Raw genomic sequence first — 23297 nt, 5'->3', positions numbered from 1 at the left:
GACAGGCAAAAGCGTGCCAAATATCAAAAGGTTCGTCGACCCATGACAACGCGTCCGTCAACGAGCGCATCGCCGTTCCCCGCGCCCTCTGCCCCCGCCGCGGACTCTCGTCTGCTCTCGCCGCGCTTCCCCGTACGCTTTTTGATTTACGAGCACGCGCACCGGCAGGTGCTCACGCCGCTGTCCTGGATACGTGCCCGTCCGGCTGACCGATCTCCTCCGCCGGCTCGGGCAAAACAAGACGACGCGATCCTCGCCGCGACCGCCGTTACGCGCTCGAGAAACCGCAAAGCGATTCGACCAATTCTTCCCTCCCTCGTCCTCCTGCCACGCCTCGCCCCGTCGCAGCGTGGGTGGTGCGACTCAACACCGGTGACGTCACCACACCGTAGACGAGGGACGTGCAAACCTGTTTCTAACGAGGCTGCTCAACGGACGATTCGTTCCACGGCTGTGCGCTGTGTGTTGTTGTTGCACCATCTGCCCCTTTGGTAGCGCAGTGCCATGCTCTCTCCTTCCTACCCCCTCCTCTTGTCGCTGTTCTATTCAAGTTTTCACGACACGGCGAAAATGGCCGATGCCACTTCGCGTCGTCGATATTATTCGATGATCACTGTCGACTCGCGGCTATATTCACGTTGTTCTACGAACCTTTTACTCAGCAGTATTAGCCAAATGCGACTTATGAACTTCCTGATTATCTTACATGCATATTCTCAAACGCATATTCTAGAGTGCATATTTTCATGCATTTTTTATCGATAAAAGAGAGTTTAGGATAAGGATTATGATACGATACGATCAACATTCGTCTGAATTCTCTCAGCTGCGTTAAAACTTGACTGCAATAACTGGAATTGACTGAGCAAATAACTCCTACGTGAATCTTTCTGTTTTTACAACCCAGTTTCTCATATTTCCTAATATTACCAGGCAATGACTCAGTCACACCGACTGAACTGTTTTTCCGTGTTACGTACGCGCGGTAATATTCATAAGATTTGTTCGTTTTCGAAGAACGTCTAAACTAGTGCACGTCAGTGCCGTAAGTTAGAGTAAATATACTTGTTTCACTGTAACTCCTTGCACTAGTTCAAAAGTTCTTCGAACAGGCCTATACTAGTTTATATGTACTGAAGATTGATCACGTTATCTTTGCCGCACGCGACACGAGTGAGTCGAACCTGTGGCAATAAAAAAAGAAATGTTCATAATCTGGATACAAGCGACAGCTGAGTAGCGAGACGCGTTCATCACGCGTCTCGCTCCCGAAATCCAAACAGGATTCAGCCGAATTCAGTCAGAACAAGACAAGGGCAAAAAAGGGCAGAAAAAATCGCGTGTAATCGCGTCGTCTCGCGAACGGCCTTCGCGAACGCGGGCGAGCGGCAAGGTTTGCAGTCGCGCATGCGCCCTCGTGCGGCGCCGCGAACGCTCGGCTCGACTCGGCTCGGCTCGGCGCGGCGCGACAGTCGGCCGCGGTTGCCGTGAGCGTGCGTGCGTGAGATGATGTCGCTGCTGCTGGTGGTGGTCGCGCTCCAGGCTCTGCGAGAACGAGGACGGTGGTGCACGACGGCGACGTCCGTCCACGGCTGTGCCGGTGGACGCGCGTAGTAGTGTCGCGACGCCGCGCTCTACGTCGCAGCCAGCGTGCCGCCGAAGGCGTGTCGCCGCGTCGCGTGTTTCGTGCACGTACACAACGAGACGGTGGACGACACTCGTGTTCTCACTCACATCGTTAGCTAGCCTGATGCGATCGTCGCGTCGGAACCATGGCTTCGGTGAAGGTGGCCGTGAGGGTTCGACCCTTCAACAAGAGGTGCGTGTGTCGTGCAACTAGTGATCGAGATAAGTATCGCGTCACGTAGTGAAAAGCGATCGCGGACAAAGAGAGAATGAGAGAGAGAGAGAGAGAGAGAGAAAGAAAGAAAGAAAGAAAGAGAAAGACGAGACTGCTGCGGCAGCAGCCGACTCCGCCGTCGCCATCGTCATCGCCGCGCTCGCGACAATTCGGCCTTGGGATGTTCGCGTCGTGACCGAAAGTCTTCTCACGAGGCGACGACGATTTCCATCGCGATTTCACCAACGGACGCTGCCCGGCGCGCACTTGTCGCGCGCGGGCGCGCGAATTTACCTGCGCACGCGAGTGTGTAACGCGCGAGGGATGGAGAGAGAGAGCGTGTTGACTGATCAAACATCTCGCGCGAGCACCGCAAACATAATATGTGGACTTGCACTTGAGCCTCGATCGTCCGGGTCAATTCGCGCTCGCGATGACATCGCGTGTCGACGAGCGTCATACCACAGTCATGTGTCCGGCTGCTATAGACACTCTCATGACGTATCTCTAGGACACTCCGACTATAGACGTCCACCGAATGTATTTTAGACTTCCGCGTTTTTCAAATCACCGCCGGTCGATAACGCTGCGCAACAATTATCGTGGACGTAATAACGTCGTCCGGTCGACGACGTTTCCACGATGTGTTACGGCGTATCGATCATTCGCGAGGACACTATCCGCGCCATAATCGTGGTGCAACGTCGTCGAGCGTGTGGGAGACGCTTAGGACGCGGTTGCTGATATACGCGCACGATAGCGACGCGATCACCACCGGGAATGCGGGTCATCGTCGCCCGAATGATGACGATGACAATGATGACTTGATCAGGCTGCCCTCGCTAAAGCTCTCGCAGAGCGACACGAAGATATCGATCCAATGAGTAGTCGTTTACTCGTTCCTCCTTGCCCGTATATTCATGATTCGTTAATACGTAGGTAGAAAAAAAGCCTTGCAACATAGAATCATTATTCCTGTAGTTGAAGACAAGCGTTACAGAAAACTCTGAAGGGAAAAAGGACGATAACCCGAAGGGCGAGCGACAACCTAACCTAACCTAACCTAATGTGAACCTAAAGCAATGTGTTATATAGCCATTTTATCCTACAAGGAAGCTTGAAGACAAAATCGCTAAGACAAAAGTAACAATATCTGAACGTCAATAACACTGATACCTAACTCTGAACATTCTTATGATCTGTTCTTTGTAGCTGAATTGCACGACCTTGCATTAGCTCTCTTTCTTTTTTATCTGACAAGGTCACGATTATATATCTGTTGCTTTTTAAGTTTCAAAATGCGCATTAATTCAGTTATAAAGAACAAACTTCTATCGTTTTGGTTCTTTAAATACGAATATTTAAACTTTCAATATACGGTTTATATACATGTACAGGATTATTTGATGCTATAAGTGTCCTATACTTCGTCTACACATAGATTTACTCGTAACTTTTTAGATGTGTTTGCTACGTCCAATGGGAGAATGTTATTATTGGACAAGATAGCTGAGTCCACAGACTCACTCGAAAAATTATGGACAATCTTTCTGTCCACAAATATACATGTAAGTTAAGTCAAACTGAATGCAAAATTCCTCTACTATTTTGCAAGTAATAATCACAGATTTTTGAGTTATCAACTAAAGAAAATTGGCGGATCGCGTGCGATAATGTTCTTCAAATGATAACTGAAAATATTTGTATTTAAAACGCAAAACAATAAAAATACTCAGAGTTAAATATCAGCGTTATTAGTGTCCAGATGTTGGTACTCTTAATGGAACATTATCTTTTTTCCGAGTTTCTTCTAAAAACTTTAACGTCTGACGCGAATATCGACTCTTCCCAAAAGCGCTTTTGATGCCTCGAGTCGATCATATACTCGAAAAAAGGCGCGAATATCTATATCGAAAGTTATTTGCCTTGGCGGCGCCTTGATAACACGCACGATTGATCGATCGCTCATATTAAGAAATTTTTTCACCGCGAAACCGACGAGAAAATATAGGCTTGGTTTTTTCATTATACTTTATATTATTTTATTTGTCATGCTTGCCAAGCCGTAAACAACTTTGTAAGCGGAAACACCGGTTTGTCTCGTCCTCAGTGTCGAAAATGTCAGCGGGATAGTTTTGTTATGCCGCCAAATGTCGCTTCGCGGAAAACAAGAAGAAAACAGAGAATAACGCGAGCGACTGTTTCTTTCGGAGATGACGACCACGTCGCGTTCGTTCGCGCGCGGAGCAACAACGCGGTGACTCCGACCTGTTCGCTGGATCAGAGAAATGTTATTGACAGCACGTGACACAATTCTGTCGCCGTGGTATCGACTGGTGTGCGACGTTATTACGGCCGTAGTCGAGGATGTTCGTCGTGTTCGAATTTCGACCGATTGGCGACGGGCGACGTCTGCATGCCGGATAACAGGATGCGTTTGTTGCTTTACAGAGAGCTGGCGATGAACGCGAAGCTGATCGTGCAGATGGACGGCAAGAGAACGCGGATCTTCAACACCAAGGTAAGCAAACTATCGCGTGTCGTCCTTGAATGCAAAGCTTTTCTTAGAGCGTCGTCTTCGAGCCGGTATCTCTGTAAATTTACGCGTCACGTGAAGTTTGCCGTGACTTTCGTAACGGATAATTCCATCTGCTACCAGCTCGTTACAAGAGTCCAATTCTCCGTCGAGAGAACGACTCTGTGGTGAAATCGCGTTGACCACTCTAATTTATATTGCACGTCGTACGATTTTCATCGATGATTCAAACTGAGACAATTCTGGATATATTGCCGCCGCTGATGACGAAGATAGAGTTGAACATCCAATTATTGATGCTTCTTACAAATAAAACCCAAAAGTTACACTCCGATTTCTTGTATTCAATTTTATTTCTTATGCATTTTTGTTGTACTTGTTGACGATAGGAGTGAGAACATTAAAAAGCTATAAACTGCCCGTGAAACTCAAAGTGAACCAAAATGAAAAAAATATGACGTAAATATTTATTGTACTTCTACATTTGTGCCAAATTAGAAAGAAATCGGAGTGTACCTTTCGGATAGGTTTACTTATTAGTCATTGACACTTTAGCAAAACTAATTTGTCTTGCCACCAGTGACAATTGTTCGTAGTTTTAGTTACGAAGTTCTCTTTTGAAATCATAAAATGCAGACAAGAAGTTTAACTGCAATGCCACAACCAACATTTTGTCTGAGTTGTTAATAACTAAATAACTAAAGAGATATCACTAATTGTGTTTTACCCTCTCTAAATGTCGAATATTTTTCGGCCGAGCTAAATCAACGACTCCGAAAAGTGTAGTCAAGTTTCATTTACTCACACTGAGAGAAAAATATATGATATTTGGAACTATAATGGCATAGTAAAAAGATTATAGTTAGGGATATCTTTTTTATAGTAAATATAATGTTTGTAATATTTACAATATAAGCATAGTATAACTGACTCATGTAAAACTTTTACCAAGAATTATAATTATTTGAAATAAAAAACATAGTAAGGTAGCAAATATTAAATGGTAAGAGAAATATTTTATATAGAACTATTTTATATAGTCAATACAATTGGAATATTTGGAAAATATTACATGTAACTATATTCCCAAAGCGTGTTTTACTATACATATAGAATAATAAGATGGTGACTATAAATGTGTGTTCATTCTGCTATATCTTCGTGTTTAGATGAACTATAAATATATGTTTGAGGCCAAAACGAACTATAAAATATAGTGAGATTATAGTTATTCCAACTATTTTTTTCTCTCAGTGCACAACTCTTTTGTTAGTCTAGATAGAATTCTAAATGTTACGGCTAAGATTTGTTTTTTTATTTCTACTAGAAAATTGCCAGTGGTATGTAGAATCTACAATAATATTCTAACAATATCTGCAAGCAAATTTAAGTAGTTGTGAAGGTTACACTGAGAGAAAAAAATAGTTGAAATAACTATAATCTAACTATATTTTATAGTTCGTTTTGGCCTCAAACATATATTTATAGTTCATCTAAACATGAAGATATAGTAGAATGAACATAGATTTATAGTCACCATCTTATTACTCTATATATATGGTAAAGCACTTTTTGGGAATATAGTTACATGTACCTATATTTGCCAAATATTCCAATTGTATTGACTATATAAAATAGTTAATTTCTCTTACCATTCAATATTTGCCATCTTACCATATTTTTTATTTCAAATAATTATAATTCTTGGTAAAAATTTTACACGGGTCAGTTATACTATACTTATATTATAAATATTACAAATATTATGGTAACATTTACTATAAAAATTATATTCCTAACTATAATATTTTTACTATGTCATTATAGTTCCAAATATCATACATTTTTCTCTCAGTGTATATATTCGTTTGTCTCTTGTTGTTAGTCTTTTTTGTCTGTCACAGTTAATTTTTATAAGAAGTATGACTAATCTGAATGGGCGTTCCAGAGACCTTTTTGCTAAATTTTACAAATATAACTGAGATAGGAATTCTGTCGTCTACATTGATTAGATATAAAACAATATCATGGTATTTGTTAGTCAATGTGTATTCATTTCAGCTAATTTCTCGTATCGGGATCATTTTTGCTATGAGAGCAAAACCATTTTTTGAGTGTTGCTAACGTTTACTTGACGATTCGCGATCTCGACAATTACGTTTTGCGAACGCCACGACGAATTCCCAAGGCTTGCGGTCATTATCAATCGAGGTTAATGGCTCTCGCACGGCTTTTCACCGTTCGCCGATATTCGCACGACACGCGAATCGGCTCGCCACTCGGTAGGGCCGGTTTTGGTCTCGTTCCACGAATTCAAATCGGATCGCTCCAGGTAGAAGAAGACGATCACGGAGATCTTCGAGACTTTCGATGTACGGAGTGTGTTTCGATTTGAAACTTATATTGGAAAGCGCATCCGACTATACTCGGCGGATGATCGCCGACTCGAATTTTATAAAGATGGTCGTCACGGATAATACGCGTAGGCGGTTGCTAACCTGTTACGAAGATCGTAGCTGCGATGCTAAAAACGCCTATCGCATATTTACGTCTCTAGCTTCTATGTTTATGAACTGAAGGTCCGTTTGTGACGTAAGCACGATTACATCATGAGCAACGCCGCGTTCTCGCGAAATTGCCACAAGGATTTGCAGGTCAGGTCGCGAAAGGAAGTGAAATCGATGTCGCGCGGAGATCGTAAAGGAATATAATGGAATCAAAAGGTGGATCAGCTGTATTAGCTTATACTTACGACTGTGATTGAAATCACGAGTATCAAGATAAATTGTGCAACGTAGATATATCTCCACGTTATTTAAAGATATCTGTGGCGCGATATCTCTCGAAGTGGCGCGACGATGTATTTGGCTAGAGTAATGCTGCGGCGATACCCATCGAACACGGAATTTCATCGTGTGAAATGAAAGGACATCACTGCAGAATGCTTGATCCGCGGTCATAAAGTATAGTATATGATGATTTTTACTATAAAATTCTCTCCATGTATGGTATAACTCGGACGTAGGAAGGAATTCACCTAGTGGTAGCCCGATTGCCGGGCAGTAATGGTCTTAAATGGACTTTCTAAAGGATTTCTAAGCCGGAAGTCGTGACGTGAATGAGCTTCTCTTTTTCGTTATGGCAGCGAGGCACCTCGCGGCTTGGGTGTCATAATTTCTGCTCGAACGAATTCGACCAAGTCGCAATTGCTAATGGGACCTCGATCTGTCCCCGGGCAGGTGCTCTCGGTCGTAGGAGCAGACGTGTTCAGGTAAACACCTTTAAGAAAGAAGATGGATGTGAAAAAAGTGCATCTGTCGCTTGCATTGTTACATGTTTCCAGCTGATTTAATATCTCGGCGCGCGATATCGACCGATCGATCCAGCTGTGTGCACGTCTTGAGCGGCCGCAGTCACTTCCCTCCGTCGCGTTTTTTCGCGCGAATCTCCTCGCTGAAGGATAACGGCATGCGTAGCCGCGCTACGTGGCTCTCAGAGAAAGTGCGAAAATCTCAGCTGGACCGCAGACACGACGGGTAACACACATCGCTTCGCGATCTCGCGACTGCTGCGGCTACGCAATCGAAAACGCGTTGTATAATCCCCGGCATTTTGTTCACATTCGATTGACTCTCATCCGGACGATCTTTCTCCGTCTCTCCGATCGAGGGAGAAGGCGCGAACGTCGTGGCGCAGAGTTTTCTCGTGGGCGACGAAATCCCCGGTGAGCGCGAACAGCGCAGCGCGCTCAGCCTTGATTGAAAGCGCGAAGCGCGCTTAATTGATTCCGATAAGTCGCGCGCCGAGCAAATTAATCGCCACGGATTGAAGCACCGTATCGAATCGCGATCGACACGAGGGACTCCGCAAATCGATCGTGCCTCGGCAATTTGCGAGCCACTTGGCCGCTCGAATTCACCACAATGCGTCACATCGAAAATTAACGCATTAACGCGGTCTATTTGTAAAATTATTATGGGCAAAAATTATTATAGTCCGGAGAAATGTAGTTTTCTATACTCAGAAGAAGACTCGTGCCGATCTCTCCTTGATCTCAATCACTCGTGAACACGATAAGAATGGAGTTTTTTTTTTCACGTGAAACTTTTCATTTTTCACGTTTCCGCTCTTAGGAAAAAGTTACATGATTGTTACCCTGAATCGGATGAATCACTTTCGCATTGTAGCGTGCCGACGCGTTCGGCATCGCGAGCGGCGCGCGCGAAGTCGCAAGAGCGAAATCGACGTGGAAATCATTCTGGTTTTACTTTTTAATCGTCCACCTTCTTGCATAATGCAGCACGATTCCCAGCGTTGTCTCGTCAGTAATGTAGGATTCCGACCTGGAAATGGCACGTGTTATATCGTCATCACCTTGCGAGCATCTAATCGTCTGCTACTTGCGAGACAATTGTGATTGCCAGACGGGAACTTTCCAAGAGCGACTCCCGCGTTCAGATTATGCGAAATCAAACGTTATTGTTATTTACGCGTGAAGTCGGCCCGGCTAATGGCAATTGAACTTTAGCACTAGTGCACCGATAACGATACTCGACGACGTCCAGCAAACGACGAGTAACGATTGCCGCTTTATTGTTCACAGACACCGGGTAGCTGCAGAGATATCGACCGGGAGAAGTACAAAGACTTCACGTTCGATCACTCCTACTGGTCCTTCGACTCGAACGACGAGAACTATGTGTCCCAGGAGGAGGTTCGTGTGCCGAATTCTTCCTTTGATCTCGACCCACGAATACCCATGAAAACGGAGAACGTGGCGAAAGTGACCTCGATGTCGGAACGCCGAGCTGGTCGACCTTGGAATCATTCGCGATAACGTTCTCCACTGTATACGGAAAGATCCAGCCGATTTTGTATTCGTGATCGCGCAACAGTCCGTTTATAATTAGCTCAGTCGTTTCGCCGTTCACCGTTTTAGTGAATCATCGTGATCGGAAATAAGAAAAGAATGAGCCTCGCGGGAGCATGCAGTGATGCAACGATGCTCAGACACGTTTCCGACGAACGTTGCGGATCTTTCGTAATTTTTCCAAAATTATCGACCTTTCCTTCCAAAATCCATCGTCTATACTATGTTATACACATATCCTCACATGATTACCATGCTAATGTACAGATACATGTTTGGAGAAATCATTATTTATCTCGTTACTCATAAACAGCTTTTCATTTCGAAATCATAGCGCATGGCTCGACACGCGGTCGTTGTTCGAGATTGTTTCATCCTGCACGGATAATTGTTACGTAAAAGGAATCAACGCGCCACGACTTAATTAGATGCCATTATGTAAAACACGTACGCGATCGTTACGCCAATGGTCGTGGTGAGTTCACGTCGTGCCGTGTCGTTACGTTACGCCAAGTCGCCTTCTGTCGAGCGACTGCGAATGAAAGACCTCGCTACATTTGTTTCTGTCCTCCCCCGCGGTTATCGTTGCGGCTATCGTCTATTGATGAAGAGAACGCTAAAAAAACACTCTTCTCCCATCATCCAGGTTTTCTACGATCTTGGAACGGACGTAATAGAAAGTGCCTTCGAGGGCTACAATGCCTGCGTTTTTGCCTACGGCCAGACAGGATCCGGGAAGACTTTCACGATGATGGGCACACCGGTAATGTTACAGCGCGGCTCGTCGAGAGAGGAGCACCGTTCCTTCGCAATCCTCCCTCTCGCTACAGGCGAAAAAGAACGTTTCCACAAAATGTAATTTAGCGAACGAGTGAAATTCCGATCAAAGTCACACTGTTTTCTATTGTTACGCTGCGCGATAAGAATTCCTTATCGCTCTATATTTATTTTGAATATAGTAATATTGATACGTACGAGTTCTCTCGTCCTGCCAAATGGACTCTAAATATTTCCTTGGCAGCAATCTTGTGTAAGAAGTATCGCGATTAAAATTTCATATCTGCTTCTAAATAATCGCTGCGTTTTGTCACGCGAGAGTTGGCAGGTCGAATTTTGTTTTGTATATTTTGCGAGGTAGAGACGCATCATTTTCGCTTGTAATCTCTTCTCCGCTTTTCTTTCTTGTGATTTGCTCATATCACGCTCGCCGCAGGAATCTCAAGGATTGATACCGCGAATCTGCAAGACACTCTTTGCTAGAATGGCAACTGGAAAGGAGAGCGGAGCGTCGTACAGGACGGAAGTATCGTTCCTGGAGATTCATAACGAAAAAGTGAGAGACCTGCTTAGACTGGACCAAAGCCAATCACACTCGCTTAAGGTGCGCGAGCACCCGAAACGGGGGCCTTACGTCCAAGATTTATCGAGTCACCTGGTCTACGATTATTCGGACATTCAGGTAACTGAAGACGGACGGGTTCGCATGTCAATTAAGCGCACGCCTCGCCTCATCTATCACGTTCCCGGCTGTTTTCGTTCCAGGAATGCATGGTGAGAGGTAATACGCACAGAACCACAGCCAGCACAAACATGAACGACGTGAGTAGCAGGAGTCACGCGATTTTTACGATAACCTTCGTACAGGCCGGCTACTCGGAAGGCAACATGCCGTCGGAAACCGTTTCCAAGGTGCACCTAGTCGACTTGGCCGGAAGGTAGTCTCGAGAAAAGTTATCCGAAGCCGAAATTTGCTTTCGAGTTCGTCGTCCGTGAACATGAGAGAATGAAAAAAAAAGAATAAAGAAATAAATAAAAGAGAAACAAGAAAGAGGAACAAAGCAAAATGCCGCGACGAATTGCGCGGTTATTCTTACGATTCTGCTCTGTCTTTAGCGAACGTGCGAACGCGACTGGAGCAACGGGTCAGCGGTTGAAGGAAGGCGCGCACATCAACAAGTCCTTGGTGACTTTAGGCTCTGTGATATCCGCACTCTCCGAACTAAGTTCGGGCAGCGACGCGTCGTCTATGTCGAAGCGGAACGTCTTCATTCCTTACCGAGATAGCGTGCTCACGTGGCTATTGAAGGACTCCCTGGGTGGCAATTCCAAGACTATCATGATCGCAGCGATTAGTCCGGCAGATTGCAATTACGGGGAGACTCTCAGCACTCTTAGATATGCCAATCGCGCGAAGAATATCATCAATAAACCGACCATCAACGAGGATCCCAATGTGAAGCTTATCAGGGAGCTCAGAGAGGAGATACAGAAATTGAAGTCCCTTATTGGCAAGGATATGGCAAGTATTCCGATATTTCCAAATGTTACTCTTCGAATTTTTTCGTTATTATTCAGAATAATATATTCGTCCGCTTACCCACGTATAGAGCGTGGAGAGGCCGCCGCAAGTATTGTTAGATCAGATCTACGAGAAACAAGAACAAGAGAAGGTACTGACCGAAGAGTGGACCGAAAAGTGGCGAGAAACGCAACAGATCCTACAGGAGCAAAAGGCGCTGGGACTGCGAAAGAGCGGCGTCGGCGTTGTTCTCGATTCGGAGATGCCACATCTGGTTGGCATCGACGACAATCTCCTCAGCACCGGCGTCACGTTGTATCACCTGAAAGAGGGCAAAACTTTAGTCGGCACAGAGGAAGCTCCTAATGTCCAGGTAACGATATTAAAAAGAAATATCAGCAGGAAAGATTTCGTGAATGTTTCCTTTATTACATTTTCTATGAATTATAAATTATCCACAGTAACTCACAGAGTTGAACAAATCAGGATTAAAAAGATTCAATGCATTATGACCAACAGGATATCGTGTTAACTGGCGCGGATGTAGAACCGGAGCACTGCATAGTCGAGCTGGATAGCGGCGTGGCGACGCTGCATCCACTTTCGCCACACTGCTGGATCAACACCGCCCAAGTGGACAAGCCGACGCGATTATCGCAGGGCTGCATCATTCTCCTGGGCAGAAATAACATGTTCCGATATAACGATCCAGCCGAGGCGGCGAAACTACGGAAGGAAGGCGGCTCAGGCAACGGCAATCTTCAGTCGACGGTCGTTAATCTGTCGAGACTGTCGCTTTTGAGCTGGAGCGTCTCTGATCTGCACGCCTCCTCTTCCAGTGATAATCTCTTGAACTCGAGTGAAGACCTCAGGGCGGTCGAAGAGCTGGAGCAGCAGAAGGCCGCTCTTATCAAGGAGAAGGCGGACTTTAAGGTTCGTCGATAAAGTATTGAGTTCTTGCTAGTTTTTGTGGTAAAAGTAAACTATCATATCTAATAGAGCTTCTTGAAAGCGTCCAGCTATTACTGCGTTATTTAACTTTCCTGCTGACTTATAATTGACGAAGAGTTATCATGGTTGAAGTTGAGTGCTATACTCATTTTTTTGGAAAAATATAGACATATTAACACAATGTATATAAAAATTTGCTAGAGTCTTCCAACAGTTCGATATCGGTATCCATTCGTTGAAGGAACTGTCGAAAGTTACCAACTATAAATTGTCTTCACAGAGGGAACAAGAGGAGCGCGAGGAGAGATGGGCTGCTCGGAGAGAGGCTCTCGAAGGAGCACAGCGCGAGCTGGAACGCGAATGGGGCGCTCAGTGGAAAGAATGGGCGGACGCGATCACGGCCTTGGAGTCGCGGCAACGAGATCTGCGCGTGCGACGGCATCACCTGGAACAAGAGCGACGGGACGAAATGACGCAAGTAAGTGACTCGGATGCGCCGTCTCCGGACTTGAATGTAATCTCGACCAAGTACCAATTCTACCTCGTCCTTGTCGCTCTCGGTGTCCTTATTTGCTTGTCTGGCAACATCATCATCTACTCGCACGTTTGCCCGTTGAACATGTGATCTTCCACGCGTATGTGTGGGGTCGGTCGCGGAGTCTCGTTCGCTCATTTCCTCTCGTCCATCAACTATGTTTCCGCGATTTCGCGCAGGACAAGCGATCCGCGAGTGTCCGGATTTCACTTGGACGGCATCTCGGGAGCGCAGACTGCGTCGATCGATGCGACTTTGCGAGATTTAGAGCGAGATTTCTGCGATTAGGATACACCGCGGTAAGACTTGTCGGTATCTTTGACTCTGTCAGGTCTCTCTCAGTGTGTATAATTTCCCTTAAACTCTGTGCAACTCGTCGTCTGCGACGGATTTTGTGTTCGTTGTTTACCGAATAATACGAGATTCCGTCTCTCGATTCCTCTGTCGGCTGTCAGGAATCTTCGAATATTGCGCCTATTTACGATTAACACGTTTAATACTTGCCGTTTGCTACAGGTCCTTTTATGTTAACGACTTGCGTGACTACGCGCGTCAGCGTACATATGAGTATTAAGACTTTACGCCGACTCACAAAGAAAAAAAAAAAAGAAAAGGTGCTAGTGCTGAGGAGATATTGCCGGACAGATGGCATTCCTTGGAATGTTATGTATTAAGTACCTTAGCTGAGAATGTTAAGAATGAAGTATGTACATATCTGGGCTTGTTTGTATAGAAACGTCTATGGGTTTGTTATGCGAGAAATAATATAAAGGAAATAATTATTGTTATACATACACACACATATATATATATATATATACACATATATATACATACGATATATTGTTGATTAATAAATTTTTCATACGAAAATTGGCGTTTGATCCTCCACGAAATATTGTCGCACGCACTCACTCTATGTTTCTTTTCGTTGTTTCTCACTTAATCTCTTAAGAAAGTCACGCACTCGATCGTTTCATTAATGCTCCCGATTAACAAACCCAATTTAATCGTTGTCTCACCTCGCGACGACCCGCTCGCATGTGTGCAACCATTATTCCGAGTGCTAACGTTAGAGCAATGAGCAGATTTTGTCCGCTTTCTCGAGGTAATGTAACGCGGGAATTGTAACCACTGTTTATTTATATCTCCTGACTTATATGTCCGTTAATTTCCGTCGAGCATATCCGTGCCTTTGTTACTGAAAGCGTGCACAGAGGTGACATCGGAGCGATTATATGCGTTAATGTGCACATGCCATCGTCAAGTTTGCTATCTGTGACGATCAACTTGCTTTTTTCGTATTTATATTTCGAGGAGAGCACGCGGAACACATATATTTGTATATTTCCGATTTGTTACTCACTCTTCATTTTCTTCATAGATATAGTTTCGATCCGTTTGATTTCGCGACGCGGTTTTGCTTTGCCTCCTTTGTTTCGCGTGCAACGAAATGTGCACGATTATTATATATCGAAACTTCGTATCCTTATGTTTGATTTTGAATTCTTTTTTTGTTAACGCCTCGGTGTATGTGTGTGGTACCAGGTAGAAAATATGTGTAGGGAAATCGCCTCTCTGCGCACAACATTGCAGTCCAAGCATCGACAGCTGCAAGAGATCATGAACAGTCACGAACGTGCGCAAAATTTTCACCATCAGTGGGAGAAGGTAAGGAACCTGCGGCCTCGTGAGGAGCTGAACGTATCTTTGAGTTTTTGCTCGTAGCACGCACGCATACTCGCACCACGTTCATATAATGATGTTACTTTTTCTTTCTTTCCTCTTTCTTTTCGTAATGATCCATACAACACGCAACACTTCTTGTTGACAGTCGCGAATAAAACAACGGGACAAGGTGTCCTTGCAGTAAAGAGGACGTGGGATCGTGTGCGATTATCTTGAGGAACGAGTGTTTTGTCTCGTATATACATATTTGCGAGGAATGAAGCATAATGTGTATTTCAGACGGATAACGGTGCCGGAAGTGACAGCAGTCTGCCCGAGTCGTGGTCCAGCCTGAACGACGAGAAGTGCATCGACAGCGTCAGAGAGCTGGTCAATCATCACGTAAGTGAATCGAAGAGTCTTGTCCGTTTCCCTTTTCTGAGAACGAGAAGTTTCTAACGAGAAATCATCTCTCAAACAGAAGAAAGAGCTGGTCGCCTTGGAGAACGAGCTGCAGAGCAAGGTGAGGTCGTTGAATGAGCATCAGAGCAAGGTGGACAAGATGGAGGAGGAGCTGATGGAAATCGCGAAGAGGCAGAAACACATGTTCCATTTAGAAGTATGTAATGTATTCGTGAAACCGGTACTGCGTTAGTGAAAATAGAAATTGTTACACAACGAAGATCGCAATGGAATAACGAGCGTGAGTTCGATGTACGCGAGAGAGTTCGTTAGCGATGTAACAATACAAATTTCCAGCATTCATAATTCCATTTCGCGAGCAGGACTCTATTTTATTCCGCGCGTGGTTGTTTTCATTACGTGCAGTTTAGGATTCGAGTATAAAACGAAAAGCAAAGGAGAATACCTTCTCACGACATTGCAATGTCCATTTTGATCGGCGAGCAGACTCCATCGCTCACTTGCTCCAGGATTCACTTGATGATTTTCAGTCGGCCGACGAAGGAGTAACGGACAAGAAGTTGTTTCTGTCCAAGCGGACGCAGGAGCAGATGCAGGAGATCCTACGGAGGAAGCAGAGTCTCTCGTTGAACCTGAAGCGCGCGCTACCGGCGTCACCGGGTGATCAGTCGTCGAGCGGCGACGAGACGACGTCCAGCTGCGACATGAAGTCCTTCCAGGACGCGAACAATCGGAAGCTCCAGATCGTCTCGGCCCTGAGCCTGTTGCCGCAGAGTGTGCCGAGTTCTATCGAGACCATGGAGACCTTTCACACAGCGGCGGCTGATTCTCCGGATCCTCCTGTGGTGTTCGTGGACGCCGACACGACGCGGACGAGCGACTCCACTGCGAAGAACGAAGACGCACAGGAGCAGGAGGAGGAGAGTGGGGAGGACGATGTGACGCGCGATTGTAGAATATCACCGGAGATAGAGAGTGAAGGCACGACAATAATAAACACCGGTAAAGTTTCCTCGTTCACCACGGAGACGGCGACGACGACGACGACGACGACGAGCGACGAGGAGGAGCAGAAAGAGAAGGAGGAGAAGAAGACTAGTTCGCCCACGGTGACTTCCGCGATCACGGAGAGCATCTTCCAGGACTCGCTGGAGTCGCCGATACAACAGAATCCGGCGATGAAGAGACTGAACCAAAGAATCGCGCGTCAGCGGATGATGGTGATGAGATGCCTGGAGGCGAACACCCCGTCGAAGGAGGACCTGAATCGACAGATAATGATACTGCAGGACTTGCAGAAGCAGCAGATCGAGCTGGAGGTGTCGCTGCTGGAGGACGAACGAAAGAATCAGAGGCAACCACCGGCGCGGTGTAGCGACGGCGACGATAGGCTCGCGATCGCCAGCGTGGGCAACGTGGACTATGTACAGAACGAACCAAATGCTTATTGTAGTGTAGAATCTACGAATAATAGCTCCGCCATTCTATTAACGGTAGCGACAACCAGATCTCAACTTTTCAGGAATAACAGGCCTAATACTAATGATCAAGAGACTTTGTCGGAAACGACACCGCCCAGGCGATCCTCCAGTCGCGGTTACTCGACGGTCTATTTGACGGTGAGTTCACCGCGTCTTCTCCTTCTTTTTTACTCTCTTTCTCTCTGCTTCATAGCAGCGTTCTCCATTTGCGATATTGGTCGTATTAATTATTAAAAAATTCCAAGAGATGCAATACTGCCTCGATTCACCCGAGTCGACTTTTACAGAACGTATTTCATCATGGACCTTGTTCTTTTTTCTGCGCAGAGCCAGAATCGTGGCGACCGATTGAGCAGTCCGTATTCCCTGACGATCACGAGATCCCTGCCGTCGTTGATAGCGAACGACGGCGACTGCGACAGCGTGATCAACATGATCGTCAGTATACCGTCGTACGTGATACGCGGAGCTGGCACGTCCAGCCATTACGAGTATGAGGTGCGAGTCGTAGCACAGGACGACAGCTGGACGCTGTTGCGTAGATACAGAAGGTTTCGAGAGCTGTATATATCTATGCGGCAGAAATACGGTAGCAAGGTACGGTCGCTTTGATTCGACCAAGTCGCCATCATGAATCACTTCTAAACTTGGCCAATTGTCGAGACGAGAGACGCGTAGTCGCTTTCACAATTATATGTGACATGTACAATTGATCTGATGGAAATTCTCTGCTCGCACAGGTCGCAGCGATACGCTTTCCTCCGCGCCAGGTTTTTCCAAAGTACGAGGTCGTGGCGAGACAGCGCAGGAAACGTCTCGAAGAATATCTTCGCCGATTGATTCAAATCTGTTCGGAGCTGCCGCACTGTGAGCCTCTATACAAGCACAACGGCAATCTCAGCAACATAGATAAGCAATCTCTCTTGGAATTCAGTCCGTTCTTCAGGCGCGGCATGTTCGAGAGCAGCAAATACGGCACCAGCTAAGATATCCTGTGTACGCTGCGTCGATCTTCATCCTTCTTCACACGCCGAAGAGCGAACGTTGTCTCTTCGATCAAAGATAGCGTAGCGAACGTACGTTTGCGATACATTGTATTTTTCGTTTTCCTTTTCTGTCTTATTTATAAAGATGTAGTAGTTAGAGTGAAGGAAAAAGTATCGATAAATCGCGCGCGGCAGCGTGCTCGTACACGAGACGAGTCGCCTAACATTCGTGGTATTTCTTGAACTGTCGATATCGCGGAAAATTATGCGAGACTGCCTCTCCTAGTGTCTCGTCGGTGTCGATGATCCGATACAATTTTCATCGATGCTTCGAGAAGCACGCTATTTATTATATAAAACGGCTACGTATTAATAATCCAATGACAAGTATGTTGAGTGACTCGTCCGGCGTGATATTTTAGTCGTTACAAAAAATGTATGCTTCCAGAAGCTTAGCGATTGTAAGACTGTTCTAGACAATTAGCGTTCCCTCTCGTTACCGTCTCGAGCGCATCGCCGACGGCGAATCCGAAGTGCACGCGGGGATATTAACGAGAAGGCAACGTGATATATTCTTTACGAGAGAAACTCGTCTATACGATGGTTGGCGGAAGCGAAACACATATCGCGTCATAGTGATTTATTTTATCTTTTACAGATATTTTCCTATAATGTCTTTCTCCTGATAGAATCCACAATCACGAAGTGTACCTTCCTGCGAATATAGTCGAATCTTGTAGTCGATATAATTCTCAGTTATGTTGTTAGCGCGAGCACAAACGTTATTGTAAATTACGCATTTTATCGCAAGAAATTATGCGGGAGCTTATCAGTAGCTACGGTGATCATGGGACATCATATAGTTCGTTCACGATAGTCTCAAAGAGTATTTATTTTATGCGTCGAGAGTAATGTTTTGTACACACGCGATCCAAACTATAGAAGAGCAATCGATGGGATTGAAGAGAGATAGAACTTTCCATTAATATGTAATTATATCAACTTGGGTAAGCGAATATGTGAGTTGTTACTAATAAAAATTGAATATGTTTGAGGTGATAAATTATTATAAACACGCACGCATATGTAAGTGTCTCGATTCAAGTAGATCGATTGTTTCTTTCTCGTGAACGTGATAAAAGTGTCGCGATTCAATATCCGGAAGTGAAGAAATAAGAGTTGGTCTCCCTGGTGATACTGTTCACAATATTGTTTCCTACATTACATATTTGTTTGCCCGTGTTGATACATACACCGCGGTCTTTACAATGTTCTGCAGATGCGTCAGCTTGTGAGATGGCGGTGTTACAAGCGCAAAAAGACATCATATCGCTGTTAAAGTTCTTCCGGTTCTGGGGATTCTATACGCATACGTACATATACATTTATATATGTATGCGTACGTATATTGTTACATACATAATACTTATATAGTATGTATATTATATAAATGTATAGTGAGGAAGTAGCAGAACCATCGTTAAAGTTGGAACCGTTATGCAATCATCGGCATTTATTTGAATAATATTAAACCAAAGTGCGATCATATGTTATTATTATTATATTATTATATTATTACTATATTATTATTATTATATGACAATTATCGATTTCGCGAAAGTGTTGCCGCATTGCTATTAATGACGACTGGTCAAATTGGCTCGTGCGAATTAAGTATTAACGATTACCAAAACGCTTCTTTCATCGGTATGCGAAAGACTTTAGAGATATTCGAAATTATGTAAAACGGCTTCCTTAATTACATAGCCAGGGGTATTCAGCCTTGTTATATTCCGATCAATTGATGGATAAGATGGGGAAAGTAAAGAAAAAGGGGATATTGAGAATTACGCACTTTCAGCTTCGAACGCTGCTACTGTTTAGTACCATATAAAGTAAATTATAACGACTAAGCGCCACAAGTACGATAAATATGCTTTTCGTAGTTAAAGGAAAAAAAAAGCAAATATTTATTCCATGGCTGTGTATAACCGGACTCGAAAACCCCAAGAGAAGTGGGAGGAGAAAATCATCCTGGCTAGGTAGTAATAGTAATAAACACGGCGCTCCAGCACAAACATCATGAGAAGTGCGTATTATCAAGTATCAAGGTATCAAGTATGTGTATCAAGATGTTATACGGAGGCAGTTACTTACGGACATTACCTCATACAATTTTCAAGGAAAAGATAGAAAGCGGGAAAGAAAGTGACAGAGAAAGAAAGAGAGAGAAAGAACAATCATCGTCGTTATCCGCTTTTTTATACTTGATCTACGAGACCTATGTTCTGTAAGTGTAACAATGGAGTACAATAAATTGTTATAATGCAGCGCATTCTTCTGTTTATGTATCACATATCACGCTGCGACAACGTATTACCACTTTGAACATTCGTGTCTCGCATAAACTTACTTTTTTCACATAGAAAAATACTAAATAACTACACTTTATATGTGTTATATATATATATATATATATATATATATATATATATATATATATGCTTTGCATTTCCCTAAATTACAAGTCTAGATTATTTTCCTTTTTTTCTGAGCATTTCGCAATATGTGTATTTGAAATATATATATATATATATATATTATATACACACATATATATATATATACATATACATATATTTATGTGTGTAACTCCCTGGAGAATATCTATTAAAAAATGTATATACTGTCCAATTTTTTACAATATACGCGTATCTTGATTTACTCAGTCTAAAAATTTACATACAGAAATTAGTTGCTTTTGCACATACACACATATATACATAAATAATTTGAAGAATCGAGTGAAGAAATATAATCGAACATTGCGTATGATACCCAATAGGTAAGTAAACAGGCATTGTCCTTCGATATTCAATTCCAGCAATAAATTACGCTCAACAATAATATAATATTTACTTAGATTTTTAAATGAACACTTGCTCGCTCGCTAAACTATCCGCGAACGGTGCGACGATTACACGTGTTGCGAAGTAAAACGTCAAACCAAACGTGATGGAAATCGGTAACGCGGGTAGCGCTTTCTTGAATATAGCCAGCAGCAGCAGCGTCAAACAGAGGCCCTGTAACGAGCAAGAAGCGCGTTTATTTTGTAGCAGCATGCAAGACAAGCATAAAGCATTCGACGAAATATTTCAAGAAAAATCAGATCTTATTTCAGGAAGTAATAAGTGTCTACGATCTTTCACTCTGAACTCTCTTACCGTAATTCATGATAGACATACGATGAGAATACGTACGATAAGAATAGCGACAAAGCAAGCCAACGTAGTGTTCCAGTCGCCGTAACTGGACGCTTTTCCGACGAGCACGCTGTAGAATATAAAGTCACCGAGACCTAACTTGACTCCGCGCTCCTCTATGGGAACTGGTATTGCTATTACTCCTTGCAACTCCAACGGATGGTTCTGCTGCTGTCTTCTGGCAGGCTCAACGACCGCATCATAGTTCTCGCGTACCTCTCGTGCGCGTCTTGCGCTACGTTCACCTGCGCGATCGGGACTGTTGATTTAATACAATAGTCTTGGGAAATTACATTGGCACATACGACTCCTACCATGCGTTTCCACCCATTCAGTGGTGAAACCTTCCTCCTCCGTGTCGCCCGATGCGTAACTACATTGATTTCCCGTTCGATCGCGCGTAGGAGACGTCGTGGTTTCTCCCGACGCTGTGGTCTCTCCCGACGTCGCATCACTGCCAGCCATCGTGGCTGCCTGCACATATCCAGCATACGTCACAGTGAATGTGTACAACATTGTGGATGAATATATGAGAGCGGGGAAAATGGACTCGTTCCGTTCCTGCGCTGTTTCGACTAGTATTCTCAATGGGCCCTTTGGTGTTAAGACCGCAATCAGATCTAAATAAAAATGAACGTGAATAAAAATGCCCATATAGTCGACTTTACGAGTTTCCATCTCAGAGATGATTTACCCCAAATACTTATAACACCAAGCACAACCCAGGCTGTCCATTCGGGCAAATACTTGATAAAAACAAGAGCCATCAAGGCAGAAATGAAGATCAGATATGCCTGTTGAAGTTGCAATGGTCCTCGCCAATGGATACATATCATACCAACTACACCAAAATTCCATAATCCTATACTTAGTGTGATAAAATCCATTGGAATGTTATATGCTCTCAATACTTGTCTGCAAATAGAAAGAAATCTCTCAAATACCAACTGAGAAAAACAGAACATGTCAAAACACTTATCCCCTTCTGAATACTTACTCGCAATATAAGATAGAAAACATAGAAAGCAACAGCAAAGAACTTATGATCAACCATCCATGTATGACTTTATAGAACTTGTATTTGTAAAGGAGAATAAGTATCACAGTCATGAACACAATGACGCTCATGAGAATCAACGAATTGGCAAATGCCTGCCATACTTTGGTACTTGTGTCAGAACTGTCCTCGTGAAATGGGGTGTATACTCTGCAAATAGAGATTCTAATAAGTTCACCTTCTTCAAAAGAGAAGTTCAAAATGAAACACCACGAAAGCTCATTCCAAACTCACAAGTACATTCCCTTAGTTGTGTAGAAATTCACAGAACCAATAGTAGCCACTACAACCAGCATACACAGTGAAACAGGGACGAAGAGTTTGATCACATGTGCCGCACCATACTTCAGTTCTTCCTCCTCTTCTAGCCTCAGTCTACTATGATTACTACTGTCAGACGCGCTTCTTGCTGTAGTTGATCGTGTGACAGTCGATCGTGTGACAGTTGATCGTGTGACAGTGGAACTTGGCACTTCGATGTTTACCTCAGGAACTCCATTTTCCTGTTAAATATTATTCGTAATTAACATAACACGGTGATGCTTGCGCGTTAAAAATTTATCGCAACAAAAATCATTCGAAAAAGAGAAGAAATCCGAACGAGAAAGAGGGAAAGCAATAGACTAGGAACTGCCGGAAAAATTACTTCTTCACTGGTAATTCTAGAGCGTGCCTTTCGACGCTCGTTGACCAAGATCAGGTCGTCCGTGCGAGACTCCGCGACGTGACCGTCCATCAGGCTTGTGTATTCGTTTGCCGAGTCGTAATCACTCTCAGACATTCATCAACGTCTTGTGTTCCTGGGCGGGCGAGCAGAAAAAGCGTGACAGTGACGTTTGGCAACTTCCGAATCGTGCTGTACCCGTATCTTCGACACACTTCACGAATCGCTATCTGGCACACCTGGTTTACATTAGAGAGAAGAAAGTGGTTGCTTATAACCGACCACGGAGCGTTTGATTCACTTAACTGGTTTAAATCGTTTGGCGGAGCAGAAATCTCACTGCTTGTTTGACAACTGTTGACAACCGTTCACACCTCTCCACTCTCGGTGTCGCGCGAATGACTCACTGTGCAACCGCCATCTTTATAAACTATGCATCAACTTTAGTTTAACTACACAAAGTGCAGTTGCAACATGAAAGACTTATTCTTTTCAGTTGCACTAATTTGCATTACAAAGTAACACGTATTTATTTGCAATTAAGAAAATCTAACAAAGTATAGCAAAATAAGTCTCATTCTTACATATATTTGCAATAAAAAAGAATGCAGCAGATCGACTATTTTTTCGAAGTATAGTTTTACTTTTGTTCGCTACGAGCCGCCACCGTTGCTCTGACGAGCAAACGAGGACGTAGTACTTTGGCTGCGTTCAGATTCCCCAC

The 23297-nt window shown here is 44.1% G+C and overlaps 2 protein-coding genes across 7 annotated transcripts; one reads left to right on the top strand and one right to left on the bottom strand.

Moving 5' to 3' along the window:
* Positions 1-1483: 1483 nt before the first annotated feature.
* On the top strand, positions 1484-19924 carry LOC116840464 (kinesin-like protein Klp98A). Of its 4 annotated transcripts, none has more exons than XR_004377364.1 (16): positions 1484-1819; positions 4292-4361; positions 8980-9090; positions 9893-10009; positions 10460-10705; positions 10789-10961; positions 11140-11545; positions 11634-11918; positions 12065-12478; positions 12777-12974; positions 14580-14702; positions 15000-15101; positions 15181-15318; positions 15632-16546; positions 16645-16741; positions 16931-16957. XR_004377364.1 is itself a non-coding variant. In XM_032807200.1 (16 exons), exons 1-16 carry the CDS (start codon positions 1773-1775, stop codon positions 17587-17589), a joined length of 4056 nt encoding a protein of 1351 aa, XP_032663091.1. In that variant the 5' UTR covers positions 1484-1772; the 3' UTR covers positions 17590-19924. The 4 variants fall into 4 exon arrangements, 3 of the variants coding, with proteins under 3 accessions (XP_032663091.1, XP_032663092.1, XP_032663093.1); XM_032807200.1 differs by adding an exon at positions 17344-19924 and having other exon boundaries at positions 15632-16741; positions 16931-17200; XM_032807201.1 differs by adding an exon at positions 17344-17589 and having other exon boundaries at positions 15653-16741; positions 16931-17200.
* LOC116840465 (presenilin-1) lies at positions 19070-23194 on the bottom strand. 3 transcript variants are annotated; one of them, XM_032807203.1, is made up of 8 exons: positions 22880-23189; positions 22556-22812; positions 22144-22412; positions 21850-22059; positions 21547-21767; positions 21167-21472; positions 20850-21097; positions 20517-20672 (listed from the first exon to the last, which is right to left on the bottom strand). In XM_032807203.1, the coding sequence occupies exons 2-8, from the start codon at positions 22688-22690 to the stop codon at positions 20517-20519; spliced, it is 1545 nt and encodes a 514-aa protein (XP_032663094.1). In that variant the 5' UTR covers positions 22691-22812; positions 22880-23189. The 3 variants fall into 3 exon arrangements, with proteins under 3 accessions (XP_032663095.1, XP_032663094.1, XP_032663096.1); XM_032807204.1 differs by having other exon boundaries at positions 19070-20672; positions 22556-23187; XM_032807205.1 differs by having other exon boundaries at positions 22583-23194.
* Between the last annotated feature and the right edge of the window lie 103 nt (positions 23195-23297).

This window comes from Odontomachus brunneus, unplaced genomic scaffold, assembly GCF_010583005.1.
Source record: "Odontomachus brunneus isolate Ranch 3 - 2012 unplaced genomic scaffold, Obru_v1 Obru_scaffold_010, whole genome shotgun sequence".
NCBI classification, from domain to species: domain Eukaryota; kingdom Metazoa; phylum Arthropoda; class Insecta; order Hymenoptera; family Formicidae; genus Odontomachus; species Odontomachus brunneus.
Note: the sequence above shows the minus strand (reverse complement) of the source record. Positions and strands in the feature narration are given on the sequence as shown.